General features: G+C 36.2%; 1 protein-coding gene across 1 annotated transcript; it reads left to right on the forward strand.

The window, feature by feature from the left end:
- The first annotated feature begins 768 nt into the window (after nucleotides 1-768).
- On the forward strand, nucleotides 769-12,554 carry pgr (progesterone receptor). Its single transcript, XM_055028029.1, has 8 exons — nucleotides 769-2,670; nucleotides 3,791-3,900; nucleotides 6,208-6,324; nucleotides 7,336-7,641; nucleotides 7,915-8,059; nucleotides 9,581-9,711; nucleotides 9,989-10,146; nucleotides 10,232-12,554. Exons 1-8 carry the CDS (start codon nucleotides 1,886-1,888, stop codon nucleotides 10,385-10,387), a joined length of 1,908 nt encoding a protein of 635 aa, XP_054884004.1. The 5' UTR covers nucleotides 769-1,885; the 3' UTR covers nucleotides 10,388-12,554.
- Nucleotides 12,555-12,929: the final 375 nt, after the last annotated feature.

Here is a 12,929-nt window from a genome sequence, read left to right on the forward strand (position 1 = left end):
AAACTAGGGGTAACTCCAACTACCCCAAGTTACAACTTGAACGAACTTGACGCCGAATTAGCGTCCTCGGATCAGCAGCAGTCAGATGTGGTCATGTTTACAAGACATGTGTATGAGCATGTCTAAAACCAAAGTTAGGTGTAGCACATGCATCTACAAACTCAACAAATTAAAAGTGGTGCTTGGTTACTGAAAGTAACAAGCACCACAAACACAGCAATAACGTTTGCAAGAGAAACTGTAATCAATGTCTATGGGGATTGCTATGTTGAAATTGTGAACTCTTAAAGCTGCAATATGTAACTTTTACAAAAACATGCCTTTTCCAAATTTGTTAACACTGTCACCATGTCATGGCAGTATAGCACATAATTTGTGAAAAGATTCAGCTTCTCCAACTCCTCACTGAGCTACTTCTAGTTTCCTTTATCAAAATTCACAACTAACAGACAAAAACAACCAATCAGAGCCAGGAGGAGAGTCTTAGTGCTATCAATCAATGCTGCTCAATGTGCTAATAGCAGTGAAAAAACTTACTGTTGCAGGAAAACTGTTTATCTGCCATCACCAGTGGCCACGCTAATGACCTTTAGCATATGTGGCAGGCTATGTTGTGGTGAACCAGCTGTTGCAAAGCAGAGGGCAAGTGGGAAGAGATGTACAAGAGAATGACTGACAGCGCTGAGACCGCTAAGATTATACTTTACTTTTATCAAATATGTAAAAAGCATTCTTTCTAATAAAAGTTACATGCTGCAGCTCCCCCAGCACTCGTCCCTTCATCCCTGCCTTGTTCTGACCTCCCATTAACTCCTCATTGTTCCATCTGCGAGGGGTGGCGGGTACTAAGCAGACTTCAGAAAAGTTATTTCATGAAGACTGGACTCCCACACTGAGTGTTCACCCAAGGCTCCATTCATTTAGCTCCCATATGACTCATATCCTCATTCGTCCATCCATCAGACTCCGTCTTTTATTAAGTCTTTACATTCATGTGGTCTGCTCCTTGCTAGTAAAAACTGAGGTCTAAACAGATAAATCAGACTGAAAGTAAACCTTTTGGAATTGCCTTCACCTTAATCCTAAATAAAATATGAACTCTCTCTGCAACTTGTAAAAGGAAATTTAGCCAAATGATACTTTGAGATGCTTATTTATGTTGGAGCCTGTGTGGATCATTTTTGAGCCAGTGAGCATGACTGCAAATACATCATAAATTTGAACTGGTGAATATTTCTTGACATAGAAATTCTTTAAGTTGGAAAATTATCCCTCCTCTAAAAATGGTAGGATGATCTGTTTAAACATTATCCTTGTTTTTTCTTTTTCTTCTTCTCTCACCCAGACACTGTGACTGTTTTTGTTTATAATCATGTAGCACCTCTGTGCTGCATTCTGTTACACTTTTCCCTGATCTGTAGGGCGGAGACTAATGGCCCTTGACATTGAAAGTCTCCTGAAAGAAATGCCACTTTTTAGCTCTGCTGTTAAGGTACGAGGACCGTACTGTGTGCAACAAGCCTTTGGATCTTTTGTCCCAATTTGGTAAGTCCTGTGGACAACTGGATCACTATAGGAAATATTAGAAATGACACCAACATCAAGAAGGATATGTTGTTTTTGTCAATCTATTGTGCTTCATTTTTGTGAACAGAATATAAACGCGATCTAATTTCCAGTACACCAGTGCACGTTTGTATTTTTTTTAATCTTACAAACAAGTGGAAGAAACGTATAAAGCATTAGAGAGCCTTTGGTTCATGTGAAAGGCAGGGAGGAGGATTACAGGAAGGTCTCTGAGTTGCTTCTTATCACGCCGCAACATCCAGCCTGCGGGCGCACTCAATACGCGTCTTCGAGCTTCAGAGGGAAAAAAGGAAAACTCATGGAAAACAAAATGCACGGAAAGATGAGTGCCATCAGCAACACGTCGATCGCCGATTCAACTGATTCGAAAGTAAGCGACTTGATTGATGCTGGACACAGCAGGTCTGTCAAAGTGGTCGCGCGTAATTTGGGAAGCCTAGACCCTTTAATTCATGGCTTAAATTCGAGTGGGGACTGCTCGGTTTATAAGGACTGCAATTCTATTGACGCGTCAGTTTCTGCAAAACAGTCTTATGACAGCAACAGTGACTATTTAAAGTCTGGCAGTGTTTCCTGGGAAGAACTTGTCAAACTTCAGAGGTCCAGCGCATCTCTGTCGGAAAGTGCCGCAAATCTAAGCCTGTCCTCTACACCTGGGGCTTATAAGTTCATTAAAGACGAAAAGGAACCCGCTGTGATTATGGACACCCCCTGTCCGAAGTTTGCCACATCACCTGAGATCCGTACTCTCGACACCTGCTGCGCAACCGACAGCAAGCAACACCTGGGGCTGGAAGCAATCTCCCGGCCACGGATGGAGGGCTCTCCAAACTTCCTCATAGAGCTGACCAAGCCAGAGCAGCTGGGGAACTCCGGAAGGACCGACTCCAGGTGTGCTCTGTCCGCCCATTCCCCCGCGCCTCACACCGCCTCTCGCTGGCAGATCCAAACCCCTACTTCTGAGCCTCCGTACTGGCTCCACACCATGACCGAGACGGACGCCTTTCCAGCCAGCAGCTACGAAGGGATTCAGAACCACATCCAGACCCAGAGGAACCCTTCACCTTTCTCCACCTTTCCAGGGTAAAACATTCTCTAATGTAGTGTTACGGTTTCTTTTGTTTGTTTTTACATGCAGTGATAAATAGTTTTGTGTGACGAATACTGAAAAGGGAAGAATATCCCCAACTTTGACACTTTTTCTTTATTTCACTATATTATTATTCAAAATAAAAATTATTTCATATCTGGAGTCAAAAATACAATCAAGAAATTATTCTTTTCAAATATGTTTTATACATAAGTTAAGAAAAACTTAAAATATGCTTTTGATAGATTCATCTATATGGAATCCAATGTATTTTGTTTTCTGTATTCATTCATTTATTTTCTGTTTCTGTGCTGATTTAGAATTACTTATCAAACATATCCTAACATTTGATTGGTAAGCTTGCTCTCTATCGTCCAATCATCTTAACGTAAAGAATATTAGTCCCGCCCACTGACTTTGATACAAAATACCGACAGACAAGTCGATGGTGATTCAACTTAATTAAATAAAATTAATACCAAATATTTATATGTACTTCTAGAAAAACATGAACATATTGATTTCGTTTCATGTTTAAATATTTGCAAATGTTTTTTTTAATAAAGAATTAGAAAAATGCTACTATCAATTCATGTATCTGTTTCATTTACAGTTAACGATATATTGAATACATTAAATACGTATGATCAATATTTTTAAACGTGTTGATGTATAAAATATCAATAGTAACAATTTAAATATTAAATTAATTTATTTTATTCTATATAATTTCTACTTAACTTGAACAAATAAACTGTCATTAGTTTAAAAAAAAAAGACTAACATCTGATTGGTTAATTTGCCCAGCAACTTGCCGGCAAATCATCTTACTCATATTTGCTCCACCTACTGACTTTGCAGGATAAGACAGGAAGAATGAAGAAATAAATACTTAAATAGTTACATGTACTTTTAACAATGAATAAAAATGCTCAATGATTTTCAGACTTTATTACATTTTCTAGTCATTTAAATAGTTTTTAATAAATTGTATACATTGAAAATCATTTTTTGAAATGGTCACATGCATACATTTTGCTCCTTACTTGGAACAGTTTTAGCCCTTGATATATTTAACTTTCTGTCAAAAATTTTATTTGGTCTATTTTCTAGGATGCATCCTCAGAGAATGTGTGTTATCTGTGGTGATGAAGCATCTGGCTGCCACTATGGAGTCCTAACGTGTGGGAGTTGTAAAGTATTTTTCAAAAGGGCAGTGGAAGGTGAGCAACGAATCCAAATGCCTGGCTGCCAGATCTGTTTAAATGCATGATTTAAGTTTGTGTTACTTTACTTTTATTTTGGTTTCCATTCTCTAAAATTTTGATCCCTCCAGACATCACTTTTACATGTTTGTATTGGGATTCTCCTGAAAGGGAAAATGATGGGCTGTAAAATGATGAACAGTTTAAGTGCTTCAGAATGTTGTCTTAATTCAGAAAGTGTCCTTTGAGTGTTTGAAAACCAAAGGCTTTTGGTAGTCACTAACATTGAATAACTACAAAATGATCTATACATTTTTATGTAATACTGTGATTAAATGGTATTTCTGTGAATTTTCAAGTAACTCATTAAAAAACATTATGTGAATGTTTTTTAAATTAAAATCAACCAGGAAGTAATCTGCTAGTTACTGCTATTCCTAACATATCTAAAACGTAGTTTACTATAATCTCAAATACAAATTGTTGTTTTTCCCACCATTACTTCTTAGATTTCTTTACCTATTTTCAATCATAGCTACAAAATGATAGTGGTGTCATTTGGTAACACTACTATCTTTGAAGACTACTTTATATTCAAATATTTAGCAAGTGAAACTGCTTTGGCTATATAGGACTCTTGGAATGGTACCAAGCACATGACACAATCTAAAATAATCTCATTAAAAGATCATCAATTCATTTTACTTTGTGAGAAATGTCTAAATTATTTCTTTGAGAGTGTTATCTAATTCTCTTTATTGTCATAAGTTGTACACATTGATCAGGCTATGTGAACATATACCACAAACATAAATGCCCAGTTGTTCCAGGCTGAAATTCATAACAAGGACGGATATAAAATAAAGTTACTACATATAGCCTAAAAACTTTAGATAAGTGAACCAATTTAATTTATTCACATCTATATTTAGAAAAAATAGCAATTATTTATTTTTCAATTAGTTTTTAATAAATTTATGTAATGTTAACTTAGTACCAACTTGATTAAGTAGCCACACATAAAAAACAACAAAGTAATTTGGATTGTTCCACTAACCCAACTCTAAATCAGTTAAACAATCTTCCTCTGGGTTGCTTCGACACAAATGTTTTAGTTATGGTTTTGAGCCATGCGTTTGCTTTTCAACCCAAAAATGGGATAAAGTCACAAATGTCATGTTGATAAACAGTTAGAATAAATTACTGACCAGGTAAATATTTGGGTTACAATGAATGATTTTCTGTTTTAGCTTAATTTGTCTTTAAAAATGTTCTGAATCAGAAACATTCAAACAAGAATGTCACATTGTCTAATAAGTCTTGTAATTATCAATAAGGGAATAGTATAATATTTAGTCAGGGTGAATGTTTGAGTGTTAACTGTATAGTTGGCTGTAGCTTATGCTAACTAGATAGATGGGTATGCTAACTAGCTAAAACTAGCTTATGCTTGTATTGTTCTCCAATGTGAACTAAAGTCAAAAACACAAACTGCAGACTGTTAAATATTACACAGCATTTTGTTTCACTTACCACTTCTTGTAGTAAGAATTCAAGGTGTCGATTCACCCCATGATGATGCTACCTTCAGTGTTTTCTAAAAGCAACTGGTTCACTGTCATTGATCCAATGTTTGGTTTAAGCTACCCAACTGCTATTCAGACGGCGTAAACCAAGCATCTTTTGGTAAGTGATAAATGCTTTAAGAGCCTTCATCATGTTCCATATCTGAGAAGATTTAAAATTTGAAATGCTACAACAGTAAAAGTTTTCAAAGAGAATTTTTGTAACAATGTTCCAACATATCTTTACTTGGGGCCTGTTAGATGGTTTTTAACCTCTAATGGTCTTTGAGCCATAATCCTTTTATGCTACCCAGGTTGTTTAATTACACACAGTAATACGTTTATTTATTTGATTAACTTGCAGTCTAAACAACTTGAAACTAAGACTTTGATTCAAACAGAAAAACCCAGTCATTCACAAACACTTTGCAATCTTCTACGGTAGTTGTTAAAGGTTATTAGAAACAGTATCACTTCAAACAGTGTACACCATGTTCTTCATCTTGGACTTTTTTTGTTATCTCACAGTGCAAGATATAGTGAGAGCCACTATGTCTCACCATGGCCATGTCACTCTGTTCTCACAGCCTTGCCTCTATCTAATTTACCTCTTTAGGTCTTTTAGAATGCTGCCTGAGTTTGGAGTGGTTAGTCAAGAGCCTGTTCATCATTTACCACCCATGGATCCCCATATATATTTAGAAACCAAGCACTGTTAAAATTGGTTGTACTGTCTGTCTGTGCCCATTCCCCTCAACAGGCCATCACAGCTATCTCTGCGCTGGGCGAAATGATTGCATTGTGGACAAAATTCGGAGAAAGAATTGCCCTGCATGTCGTCTCAGAAAGTGTTATCAAGCAGGAATGATGCTTGGAGGTAGGATTTAATTGTTTTTGTTACCAAACCGCAACCACACCTCCACATTTGTCATTTCTTTGAGAAGCAAGCACCATGTCTCAATCTTTTGTTGATTCTTCATAAAAGACCAAATCTATTGTAAGCTTTAAGTTCATGTCAATACCTAAATAAGAACTCAGAAGTGTACACACCCCTGATAAAATCCCAAGATTTTGAGTCTTAAAAAATTTGAGAGTAAGATCAATTATTTTGAAACTTTGACAATTTTTTGGTTCATTTTCAAAGTTTAGTCTTTGGGACTCCATCTTCCACATCTTGACCTGGCAAAGTTCTCGAACTCTCTTGTCCAAGGTCATCTTTGGGTTCCCTACCAATACTTCTCCAGATGTAGGTCCAAAACATAATGTCTTAAGATGAAGCCATTATTTTGGTGATTTCGATGCATTTCTGATGACGATGATCTTGAAAACTGAATCACTCTTCATTTTCTAGACGACCTGGTTTCATGTGACAAATATTAGCCCCAGATCATAATGTAACCACCATCGCTCTTCTCCGTAGGCATGGTACATTATGTCAAAAGTATAGTCATCTCAATATTAGTATTCACAGTATTATTATCACGAGTCTCGCAAAAGTACATTTCAAATCCTTGAAATATTGTACTTTTTCTAATACAACATACTCCAAGAGTCATTAGTTTAAACTTTGTATTCTGATCCAATGTTCAGCCTGCTGGACCGAATCTCCCTGCAGCAGTACTTGACAGATTCACGCCAACTAATATCATTATCGCAATAATATCACCACTGCATAATTTTTCTAATATTGTACTGGAGATATATATATATATATATATATATATATATATATATATATATATATATATATATATATATATATATATATATATATATATATATATATATATATATATATATATACAAGTATTTTACAAATTCATTTGTGTGATTTTTACTTGGGGTAATTCCTTATTAGATTTGATAAAGCTTTATATTTGTGTCACAGGCAGGAAACTGAAGCGCTTTGGAGCCTTGAAGGCCTTAGGCTTGGCCCCGTCCCTGATGTTCCAGTCCCATTTGGCCATGTCCGGAGATGGCCAGGCCTTGACCTCCATGTCTTGTGTACCAAGCATCCATGAGCTTCAGCTTTCCCAACAAATAATTAACATCCTGGAAAATATCGAGCCTGAGATTGTGTACTCTGGTTACGACAACTCACAACCTGAAGTTCCCCATCTTCTGCTCAATAGTCTCAACAGGCTGTGTGAGAAACAGCTGCTGTGGATTGTCAAGTGGTCCAAGTCCCTGCCAGGTAACAGCTCTCTGCATGTCAGGGTTGCCACTTTTGTTGTCATAGGGATCACTCTGAGAGGCCTTGCTAAAGGTCTCAACCTTTAGTGATTCACATTAGTCACAAGAAGTGTTCAACTCTTATCTCAGAGAGAACAACAAAACATGAAAACCAATGCCCTGCAGTGATGATTCACTTATGAATCACATTGCATCAAATTACGAGGTAGGAGAAAAATTGTCAAAATTAGGTATTTTAATGTTTTTTGACTCTGTGTTCCACTGTCTTTCTAAGGTTTTCGGAATCTTCACATCAATGATCAGATGACTCTAATTCAGTACTCATGGATGAACCTGATGGTGTTCTCTCTTGGGTGGCGCTCTTTTCAAAATGTCACCAGCGAATACTTATACTTTGCGCCTGATCTGATTCTTAGCCAGTAAGTAAATATCTCAGAGCCATGAAAAAGTCTGACATTTTTGATTTTATGTGAACAAACTGCAGTGAAACTATGTGCCTTCAGAAGTCAGCTAGTAAGTAAATCCACCAATTTATAATTTCTTTGCAGTGTAAATATTGCTTTTCTGTAAAAGTCTCAAAGGTTTGTCAATGTACATTATTAAAAAAAAGGCCCAGGAAGATGAAGAAACATAAAAAAAAAACCCAGATGGCTATTTAGGGTATCAGAGCTGCAGCTAAGAGGGAGATAGTGACTATGGAGGATCTGCAGAAATCCATTAGCCAGGCCATTGTCTTCCTACCCAATTCCAGTTGATTCCCATCTACCTTCAGTTTTACATCTGGATTTTCTCCCATTGAGCTGGATTTCTCAGGAGGAATTTTAACCAGGCCTAACAGTGAACAAAAAGAGGAGTTGTGAACGATGAAGCCATTTTTCTGTTCTGTTTTAGAATACTAGTCTGTCTACGGTTGCAGTTTGGCAATAGAGGAAGTAAATGGAGTCATTTGGTCTGTGTTGGCCACACTCCCAAATATTGAATTAACATTAACAGCCATCTTATTCGTCTCTAAACTTCTCTCCTTGCAGTAGGGCATGGTCGTTTATGACACAGCTCATTTCCAATATAGCGCTAAACTGGCCCATTACATCATGGCCAAATGATAGCAATTGGGTGTCATATAAAATCTCAACTGAGTCTCGAGCAAACAATTGCTTCTCAATAGCCAAAGAGCCAAATCCTTTGTATGAAGCAAAGCACAGAAGAAGCATAGAATGTTTTTCACTAGGCTAGAGATCCTCTACTCAGTGGAGAGAAACTGGATAGGAAATGTATTAGTCAAGCATTCAAAAAATCAGACTTTCATGGTAGAAAATCCAGAAGAAAGCCAGTAATTAAAAGAAAGTCACCAGACATCCTGTTTGACGTTTGTCAGCGTAGAAGACAACAAACCAACTGACAAGATAGAAATTCAACCTTTTGGCCTTTAAAAAGTCAATATGTGGGGCAGAATATCTACAGAGCACATCACCCAAAACTCACTATAGCCATGGTGATACATAGTGGTGGCATCATCATGGTGAACGTATGCTTTTCTTCAGTAAGGACAAAAAATCTGCCCAGAGTAATTGGAAAGATCAACAGAGGTTAAAAACAATGCAGTTCTGGAAGAAAACCTTGCAAAAGCAGGAAAACATTTGAAATTGGTTAAGAGGGACTATGGAAAATTGGTCTAATTGAGATCCAGATCAAAAACAAAGCAGCAATCTCTGAGAAGATTTTGTCTTCATTCTACCCATACCCAGTTTGACTGATTTACAAAGAATTTTAAACAGCATAAAGACGCATAAAAGCTAGTGTATGTAACTTGCCAAAAGCTGAAAAGCTTTACAGATTTTATGAATAGTATTTAGCCAAGATGTTCAAACAGAGAAAAAAGAATCAATGCAATTTTGAAAAAGACACTTTAAACTATATTTATTTTTTTCTTTAATTTTTAGGGAGCAAATGAGGAGATCCCCAATTTATGACCTCTGTCTGGCGATCCAGTTCATTCCTCAGGAGTTTGCCAACCTACAAGTGACCCGTGAGGAATTCCTCTGCATGAAAGCCATAATATTACTCACCACAGGTGGGACCCTTAAAACACTACACAATGTTGCAATTTCAGAAATGTGAAGCTTTGAAGACCAACTACTGGAGAGCTGAACAAAAACAGGAATGTTTAACAAGATTAGACCTTGAATAGATTAATGTAGCAACTATTGTCAAGTTATTTTTTCTTATCCAACAAAAACATGTTATTCAAGCACATATATTTCCTTTTCCTGAAGCATCTTTTACAATAGATGGTTGCAATTTACAATTTGCATTTAATTTGACTTCTTGCTTATCTCATACGCGCTCAGTGCCACTTGAAGGTCTGAAAAGTCAGGCCGCATTTGAGGAAATGAGACAAAACTACATACGAGAGCTGTCCAGAGCCATTCACATGAAGGAGAAGGGCATGGTGGCCAGCTCCCAGCGGTTCTACCACCTTACCAAACTGATGGACGCCATGCATGAGGTAAGGCTCTTTCAGAAAGTACACCTCCAATGTGTGCGTACATCTTGAGCACCAAAAATGAAAAGAAATGTCTCCTCTCTGACAGATAGTGAAGAAGGTCAACCTGTTCTGTCTGAGCACCTTCATCCAGGCCGACTGCATGAAAGTCGAGTTTCCAGAGATGATGTCAGAAGTCATCGCCTCTCAACTTCCCAAGGTGCTGGCTGGGATGGTGAAACCCCTGTTATTCCACACAAAGTAGTAATGCAAACATCATGACTGTATGGTGGTGGCCTTTGACTGGATTACTGCTGCATAATACTTAATTCTTCAGACCCTGCATTCTGCTGTAGTCAAATGTGTAAACTATGATAAATGGCTTGATATAATGCAAAATGACAAAAAGAAAAAAAATGGATTGACAAGAATGTAAATGCCTACGAAAGCATGAATATCCTTGATGGTTTAATTTTCTGTTTTTAATCATGTTACAAAAACAAACGAATGTATTTTATTTGGGTTTTCTGTAACAGACCAACATAAAACAGTGCAGAATTTTTAAGTTTAGATAGTAGTTGAGATAAAATAATATCTGCAGATCAATAACTAAAGTAGGGGTCACTTTAGCCAAATGTTTTCCATTTTTGCTTTTTTTATTATTATTCGAAACAGTGACAGAAAAACCTGAGGGCCATCCGTCATTTTGTCAGATTGCAATTCACACTCCTGACCAATTCGTGTAGTAGTAGTAGATGTGTTTACGAGCAAAGTACAGCTAATTAAGGCCTTGTCTACACAGAGACAATTTTCAGTGTATCTGCAAAAGATTTTTTTATTTTAGGCAGTGCGTTCACATGGATTCAGAGTCTTGTGAGACCACAAACTATGCTTTTTGATGACGTTGAAGCTCTATTTCTCTTTATGACTTGCATGCCCATCAATTTCACAAATAAACAAGGCTGGTTTGATGTTTTTTGTGTCATTCTCTGGTAATATTACAGCGCCACCGATTGGCCCAGCATACCCATTACATATTTTTCTGTGGTGTCCTGTCATGTAGGCCCACATATTTCTTATTTTTTTAAGTGTTTCCAAAAATTTATCATGCTCACTCTCCTATTTCAGAGGGTTTGTCAACCTCTGATCACTTCAGTTGGAGAAATGTTCCCTAATTTCAGAACACTGAAAGAAGTGGCTTGTAATTCCAGTCTCTAGTGTAGCAGCAGAACACGGATTCAGCTTCCAGATCAACATCAAAATTCCCAGGAGAAATCATCTGTTTGAGGTAAATGTGACAATAGAGTCAGCAGAAATGATCCTTGAAACATTTGACTAAGGATAAGTGAGCAAGCAGAATTCAGGCTAGAGCAGATGCATCGTTTGTAATGTAAGAGCCATTATTTAATTTGATTGTTTTTACATATTGGTCCCACAGTCAGTGGTTTTTGTCACAGTGGATGGATTTGTCTGCTTGGTATATGATGGAATGATATGGATTCTCTGTTCAGCTTATTCGGTGAATATTGGTTAAAATGAATTGAATGTCCAATAGTCTCTATGTTTTCTGAATAACAGAATATTTGTATTGATAATGGAATGAACTTAAACACAAACTATCTACTTTCCATTCACTGTTAGATGCCACTTTGTGTTGGTCTATGACATGAAATCACAATAAAATATATTAAAGGTTACATGATGAAATCTGAAAAGGGTGTAAACATTTTTGCAAGGGACTGTATCATAAACATAATACAGTCTCTACAAGTTTTGTTATATTTATTTGGTAAAGTTATTTTTTTTATTTTTAGTTAGTTTTCTGACTAACTAGTCAGAAGTTCAGTCATCTTGCTATTTTCTTTACGCAATATCTTGATCAACAAGCATTTGCCTTACTTTGTCTGTTCTCTTGTCTTTCAAATTTTGGAGACCAACCATAAAAAAAATAGACCTATTTGTCATTTATATTTAAAACCCAGAAAATTAAAATTACATATTTTAAATCTACATCATTTTAAAAATGATGCAAAATACATCATTTAATGCATTCAAATGATATTAAGATTTTTTAAAATTAATTTAAAAAATGTGCTCAAATTAAATAATAGATTTCACCCCTCCAAACAAATCTGTGTGAGATCTTAGTGCTACACTAAATAAGTTTTAAAGATTTTTACACATCTTCACCAAGGTGACAATAATTGTGTTAGGTCCTGTAAAGCATCAATCTTTATTCTTGTATGTCAAATATTTTCCAATGCAGCAACACGCTAGATCAATAAAAGAATCATCTGAAATTTTTGAACTGCAAAAAATTGAACAAAATCTTACATTCATTGTGCAGAACAACTGCGTAGCTTATTGACATGCAAATTCAAATTGGGCAGGCAGAGAAAACTGGAGAGATATCTTCTTACCTATTGTCAAATATTTGCACACAAAAATAAAAATAAAACAACTTGAATATGTGCACAAATAACAACCATTTTTATTTTCAGAACAGAGCACAATTAATCATACTTATCACTTAAAGAATGATGAATATTTATAGTTTATTCAAGCCAGTGAAGTTCATGACAAAGTAACATTAGTCAAAAATGTTTCATCAAATCTTTTCACATTAAAAATGTAACTAACCTTGATACATAATCCCAAGTTAACACAGCATTTAGATTTTGGTGGTTGAACAGGTTTAGGTTATCTATCCAACATGTAGATCTCAGTTTAAATATTACTGTAATGAAAATGGATTTTCTCCTCATAGATTTCCTCTCTTTTTGCTTTATTTGCCAGACGTAAAAGCT

Source organism: Poeciliopsis prolifica, unplaced genomic scaffold (assembly GCF_027474105.1).
Source record: "Poeciliopsis prolifica strain line A6 unplaced genomic scaffold, Auburn_PproV2 SCAFFOLD004, whole genome shotgun sequence".
Lineage (NCBI taxonomy): Eukaryota > Metazoa > Chordata > Actinopteri > Cyprinodontiformes > Poeciliidae > Poeciliopsis > Poeciliopsis prolifica.